Below are 7463 nucleotides of genomic sequence, written 5' to 3' on the forward strand. Positions count from 1 at the left end.
AAGATTAATGATAGAAATAGCCTTCCGCAAAAGTCAAAAACAATTCTGGGTATGACCTCCCCTGAGAACAGGGTGATACTAAGCATTGTACCATTCTTTACAGAAATAGAAGAGTAACATGTAGCCTGCCAAAGCCACAAGACTAAGCTGGTTGTTTAGGCAACCTGAATGTAACCTGAAAAAAGTATAAAAGCTAATGCAGTTTCACTATTAAAATGAGTCCAGATTCACCCTCCAATAGAATGTGGTGTCTATCTGTTCTCCCTCACGCCGACTCCTGACCCACCGGGGAGGTTGCCTTCAAGACCCCTGACCCTCCTGCTGCTCATCCACTGTGGTGGTCCGTGGCAAGAAAGAGAGAAGCAACAAATTTCACTGGAGTTATTTTTATTTTATTGGAATATATGAAATAAATATTAATACATCAAATCCGAATCATTTCATAAATAATATTAAGTTAAAAACATTTTATAGAGTTCCATTAAATAAATAATATAGTTATACATATATATAGCCTGAATATGAAAATACTATAGTGATTATGATATCTGAAATACAACTCAAATATTCTATGTTTTCTGTCTACTTGTGGTTATAAAATAGCAGTATGTTAGAAATATTTACTTCACCACTGAAGTTTAATTATTCTGAACATGCATGAAGATTCTATCCTTGGCTCGCCCTCATTCTCATTACAATAAATTGTCTTTCTCCTCCAAAATCTTGTGCTGCAGTAGGCAGTCTCAACTTTCCATTGTCCACTCGGTGTTTATTACACCAAGAAACTCTTGCAGGTAGTCTAGGAATTGGTTTACTCTCCATCTTTCTCCTCCACACTTTTTCTGTGAAAAAAATAAACAATAAATATTGTGTAAAACTGTCAATTCCTGTAAAAATAGAGATCACTAGAAAAACATACATAGGTTTCTACTAAATGTTACTTACTTTTTCGTCATCTATGTATCCTTTTATTAAAGACAAGTTTTGGAATAGTTTTTCCACTGAATCTCCTGGTGCAGTTTGATTTTTCAATGTGTCTATACCTTGAAAGACTTCTTCAATGCAAAGCTGATGCTAAATGAGGAAGGTTTAAGAAAATAAGTAACTAAGTTATAAAAGTTTGATCCAAAAAATCCAACATTGTTTCATGGTGTTTGCATGAGTTCCTTCTCCTAAGAACTTTTTTATCTTTAAAAATATATAGTATATCATATCATGCTTATATATATTTTTTAAAAGATGAAGATTATTTAGTTACTGATGAGTTTTACAAATGATATCAATTAATTATTAGCCCAAAACAAAATGTTTAGGAAGCAGAATACGACTACACTACTGAATGACTTAATACAAGTGTTTTATTTTTAATAAAAATTATAGTTCACTCTATTTAGACTAACAAAATGACATATTTAAATTTAAGATCACTATGATATGTTCCAGTTGTATATAATTCAATTACATAGACATAATCATGTAAATATGTGGAAATGACTATTAGTATCGGCTACTCTTGTATATTTCAATGTCTAGTGACCATGATTCTATAAATATAACCCTAAATTGCTAATAGTTTCAGAAGGACATTAAAATGAGAGAGACTATAGACAGAGTTGAATAGAGACTAAATTTCTTCTTAAAAGAATGTCTGACTTGAGGCTCTTAGAGTTGGAGAACTGATAGTACCAAGAAAGAATCTGCTTCACTTGTTTAATGGATTCTACTTGTTAAAAGTCACTTCTAGCATCCATAAATACATAACTCATATCTATAAATATAAAAACAGAATAGAAAAAAGTAAAGTTTAAATGACCAATGTTTTATTATTTAAAGTGCAAAATTTATATTTGCAGTTTTTTTTTCTTGAGTCAAAATTTAACTTACATTCTTATGTTCAGGAGTAGGAATCCTCAGGGTCTAAGTAAAGAAAGAAAATAAGCAACAGCATTCACTTAAAAGCACCATAACATTCGTAACTTTTACTGTGACACTTGCTAGTGATATGGCTATCATTCACATAATGCTAATGCTTTCATAATTTCATTACTAATAGTACATTTTTAAGAATAACTACACAAATGACTTTCTATGCATATCTTAAAAACTGCAGAAATCAAAAAGGAAATTACCCCATCGCCTATGAGCAGAGTGCGATGTGTGGAGAGCAGTGTCAAGGTCTCTGCCACCAGTTTATTCATAGGACTTTCTATGGCAATGACACAGACGTAGGCCACTTCAAGAGTGAGCAAACTCAACTGCAGAAGCTTTCTCATGGCTCCAGAATCTTCAGCGTTTGTCTTGGGCAAAGAAAGTGCATTGTACAAAACTGCATCCTCAACCAATTTATTCTCTCTTTGAGGAAATGAATAATTTCTAACAATCAGATAGAGAATGCACAATAATGGCATGTCATGAAACTAACTGTTTCCAATGTCTTATATCTTAAGAAATGATTTTTTATTTTATCTTTAATAATAATAAAAATCCCTGCTTCTCCCCCTTTGAAAACTTTGACTACTATAAAAGAAAATCTTCAGGCTGACATAGCATTGCCCCACATTTGCATTTCTTAAAATCAGAAGATCAAATTTCCTCTTAAAACATGTGTGAAATGGAAAAGTATAATGTAAACCACTGAGAAAAACCATCTGCTAAAGTATACAAATACTGGGAATGTTTTTCAGGTTAACTGAATTCTATTATAATTCTATCTAGTTTAGTTTGTCCCAAAAGGAATTGAAAATACTAGTGCCCCCTGTGTCAACAACTGCCCTTCAAACCATTAATTCCCTAATAAAATGGTTTGAAAAAGAAATACTGGTGGGAAGATGGTGATTAGAGTTGAGACCATCCGTACTAAGAATGTGAATTAGGATCCTTTCTGCTGCCATGATGATAACCCTAATTTGAACTGGCTGATGCCAGACAAGGAATTTATTAGCTCATCTAACCATACAAGCCAGGGAGAAACTCATTCGTATCTCACTTACCTCAGTGACTCTTCGTTGTCTACCTTCTCAGGCAGCTTTCCCATGATGGTCCCAAGATGATGTGAAAATTCCTGGATATATATGTATTCTATATATGAATAATAAGAAAAAGGCATATTGTGCTTATCTGATTGTTTAATTAAAAGTTCTAAAATTCAGCCTCCTTGTGACAAGGGATCACACATTTACTCTTGAATTATACCAGGAGTTTGGGATCTACTGATTGACTAAATCTGGAATTCTTGGTAGGCTTCATCTGATCCAAATGGCAGGGCTGAAGAATTAGGGGTATTAGAGAGTAGTGGGGGGGGGGCACTTAGAGCCAAGAAAACAACCAATAAACAGTCATCACATGAACAGAATATACAGACATTGCCTCTCCTCTACCTATCATGGGATTGGGAGCATTCTTTTGTACCATAAATGGACCATATGTGAATATATGCGATTAGAAGAGTCTAATTTATTTATTTGCCATCAGGGTTATGGCTGGGGCTCTGTGCTTGTATAGATCTACTGCTCCTACTAGTCATTTTTCCCATTTTCTCTTTTTTAAATTTTGTATTATCTTTACTTATTTACTGGATAGAGTCAGAAATCTAGAGGGAAAGGGAGATAGAGAGGAAGAGACTTCTGCAACAGTGCTTCAGCACTCCAAGGTTTTCCCCCTGCAGGTGTGGGGTGGGGGCTCAAATCAGGGTCGGTGTGCACTATAACATGTGAGCTCAACCAGGTGCGCCATCACTGAGCACCATTTTTTTTTCTGTTTTTGTGTTTAATTAATTAATTATTTATTTTATTTTATTTTTTATTTAAGAAAGGATTAATTAACAAAACCATAGGGTAGGAGGGGTACAACTCCACACAATTCCCACCACCCAATCTCCATATCCCACCCCCTCCCCCGATAGCTTTCCCATTCTCTATCCCTCTGGGAGCATGGACCCAGGGTCATTGTGGGTTGCAGAAGGTAGAAGGTCTGGCTTCTGTAATTGCTTCCCTGCTGAACATGGGTGTTGACTGGTCGGTCCATACTCCCAGTCTGCCTCTCTCTTTCCCTAGTAGGGTGGGTCTCTGGGGAAGCTGAGCTCCAGGACACATTGGTGGGGTCTTCAATCCAGGGAAGTCTGGCCGGCATCCTGATGACACCTGGAACCTGGTGACTGAAAAGAGAGTTAACATACAAAGCCAAACAAATTGTTGAGCAATCATGGACCCAAAGCTTGGAAAAGTGGAGAGGAAGTATTAGGGATAATTAATTTATTTTTTACCAGAGCACTGCTCAGCTCTGGCTTATGGTGACATGGGGGCTTGAACCTGGGACTTTGGAGCCTCGGCAGGAAAGTCTCTTTGCATAATCATTATACTGTCTCCCCCACCCCCTTTTTCTCTCGAGAGAGAGTGAGAGAGAGATAGAGAGAGGGGGCAGGGAAAGAAGAGATACTGCAGCACTACTTCCCCACTCATGTAGTTTCACCCCTGCAGGTACTCCCATGTGGTAGCCCAGAACTTGAATGTGGATTCTTGCACATGGTGGTGTGTGCACTCTCACTCAGCTCAGAACTTTGATTCCCAAGTGGAAGCAAATGGGGTTCTTTTCTTGGATAAACACATACCTCCTTCCTTGGCTTAAGCACACAAAATGAGGTGTAAGCCATTGTTTGTAAGTGTAAGGTGTAAGCCATTGTTGTAAGCCAATGAAGTTTCAAAGGGGGTTTTTGTTGTTGTTGTTTTGGTGGCCTGGAAGCCTGCCTCAAGGAATATCTTGAGCATCCAGGGCAGATGGTACCAACACAAATGCTACCTATAATCCTTTTATAAACATAGATAGAGTTCTATATGAGATGCAGAGGCAAGGGACCAGGTGGTCCTTTGCTACACCCGTGGAGCATACACATTACCATATGTAAGGGCTAGGGTTCAAGCCCCTTCTCCCTACCTATATAGAGAGGAAGCTTCATGAGCAGTGAAGCAGTGCTTCTCTCCCTCTCCACCTTTCCCTTCACACTCAATCTCTCACTGTCAACAAAGGAAAGAAAAAAAAAGTCACTGGGTGGGGGTATAGCATAATGGTTATGCAAAAAGACTTTCATGCCTGAGACTCTCAAGTCCCAGGTTCAATCCCTCACACAGCCATAAACCAGAGCTGAGCAGTGCTCTGGTAAAAAAAAAAAAAAAAAAAAAAAAAAAAGTCACTGAGAAAGTTGCAGTCAGTGTGCAGTGGCCAAGCCTCAGCAATAATCCTGGTAGTAGGGGGGAGGTGGTACAGAGGAAGGTGGGGAAATAGATCCATTTGTTTTCATGTATCAAGTAGAACACACACTTTACCATGATTAAGGGTTTATGTTCAAGCCTTTGATCACCACATGGGAGTAACATGCACAAAGGGGATGTTCCAATATCTGTACTGTGGTGTCTCTTTTTCTCTGTGTATCTCATCCTCTATCTTGCAGGGGGGGAAAATGTTAACCCAGGCACAAAGCCCCACTGAAGCCCAGCGGGTCCTGGGGGGAGATCCTCTCAGAACTTTATGAACGTCTGACAACAGCCTTGTCTCCCTAGATGACTTTATATGTCTAGTTTGCTCTGGCTTCCCATTGACTTCTTCAGGCAACACTGAGATACTATGGACTTAAATGAAGGTTTCAAGGAACTGACTTGCTACTTCAGTGCCTTAAATAAACAAATCTTTAAATTTGAAACCTCTCTGTGTGTATCCTCTAGGAGGCTACCCAAGCCATCTGGATGGTGGAGGATTCAGAAAACACTTTACTAGCTGTCCCTCAACAGGAAAAACTCACCAACCACTCACTAATTTTAGAGAAATTGTTACAGGCTAGCTGTGGAGATGAATGAATGGGGCAAGGTACAGTGCAGCAGAGGTGAGGCTCTAGCAACTACCGTGAGCACTACCTGCAGGTGCTGCTCTGCTCAGCTCTTCCTTATCCTGTAATACTATTTGTTTGGCTTATGCTGCCAGATGAGTGAGTTTTTCAAAGAAGGCAGAATTCTCACTATGTAGTATAGTCTTCTAATTTCTTTTTAATGCTGATAGTTCATTATTATTATTTTTCATATAGTTGTTTTCATTTTAGTGGAGGGTTAAGGCTTTAAAGTACAATTGTTGACACATGGGTTCAATTTCTCATCTCCCTATGAGAGGTATTTAAAAAACACTTTTATTCCCAACCCAGGTGTCCCCTCCACCATCTATCACCTGTGGAGAGCAGGTTGGAAAGTCCATTATATATATATATATATATTTTAACTTTATAGTGTGCCATTTTGCAGCCTCTTATTAGCGGTGTAACTGTGGGTCTCCAATGGAGAACTAGTCATATAATCAGCCTAATATTCTGTTTGTTTGTTGCAGAGCCACAGTTTTGTGCATGCACTATTTCATAGTCTCTGGGATGACTCATTTAGAGAGAGAAGTTGAGTTAGCACAGCTTCTCTGGTGTCTATGGTAATCCCATGTGGTTCCAGGGAGTTGTGTGACTGACAAGGCACATGCCATAGCCTATAAACTCTCTCGCCAACTCTCAAAGTTCTGATTTTAAAAAAAGTAGTAAAACACACAAACAAAACTTAGCACCTCAGTCATTTGGTAAGTGGAGACATTATATTATCCATCTCTAGAACTCTTTTCATCTTCAAAATCAAAATTCTACCTATTGATCAACAAATTCCCTCTAGTCCTTGGCAACTATGCTCATTTTTCTTTCTTTCTTTCTTTCTTTCTTTCTTTCTTTCTTTCTTCCTTTCTTCCTTCCTTCCTTTCTTTCCTTCCTTCCTTCCTTCCCTCCTTCCTTCCTTCCTCTCTTCTGTCCTTCCTTTTTTTTTGCAACCAGGGTTATCACTGGGCTTGGTGCCAGCACCAACACTAAATCCACTGCTGTCAGCAACTATTCCCCCCTCTTTTTTTTTTTTTTTCTATTTTATTGATTAGACAGAGAGAAATTCAGAGAGAGAAGGGGTGATAGGGAGAGAGAAAGATAGACACTTGCAGACCTACGTAACTGCTTGTGAGGTGTCCCCCACCCCCCTGCAGGTGGGGAGTTACTTTATTCACTCTACCAAATGAGCTGTCTCCCTTCCCTGAACTTATATTTATTTTAAAAAGTATATCATTTATTTATTTATTGGATAGAGATAGAAAGAAATGGAGAGGGAGAGAGAGGAGAGGGGGAGAGGGAGAGGGAGAGAGAACTGAAGCACTGCTTCACAGCTTGTGAAACTTTCCCCCTGCAGGTAGGTACCAGAGGCTTGAACCTGGGTCTTTCTTTATACATGGTAACACATGAACTCAACCAAGTGTGTCACCACCTGGCCCCTGAATCATATTTCTTATAAAGTCATTAACTTTTCCTCTGCAGGTATGAGTTTACCAATCTGAATGAAAAGCTTCTCTCTATATATGAATTTAAAAAATGAAAAAGTCATCCTGGGAATGATGAAATTTCACATGTGCAA

General features: G+C 38.4%; 1 protein-coding gene across 1 annotated transcript; it reads right to left on the minus strand.

Annotated features, from left to right (window-relative positions):
* Nucleotides 1–610: 610 nt before the first annotated feature.
* On the minus strand, nucleotides 611–2273 carry IL5 (interleukin 5). The gene is made up of 4 exons (XM_007519926.2): nucleotides 2130–2273; nucleotides 1885–1917; nucleotides 946–1074; nucleotides 611–842 (listed from the first exon to the last, which is right to left on the minus strand). Exons 1-4 carry the CDS (start codon nucleotides 2271–2273, stop codon nucleotides 744–746), a joined length of 405 nt encoding a protein of 134 aa, XP_007519988.1. The 3' UTR covers nucleotides 611–743.
* Nucleotides 2274–7463: the final 5190 nt, after the last annotated feature.

Source organism: Erinaceus europaeus, chromosome 2 (assembly GCF_950295315.1).
Source record: "Erinaceus europaeus chromosome 2, mEriEur2.1, whole genome shotgun sequence".
NCBI lineage: Eukaryota > Metazoa > Chordata > Mammalia > Eulipotyphla > Erinaceidae > Erinaceus > Erinaceus europaeus.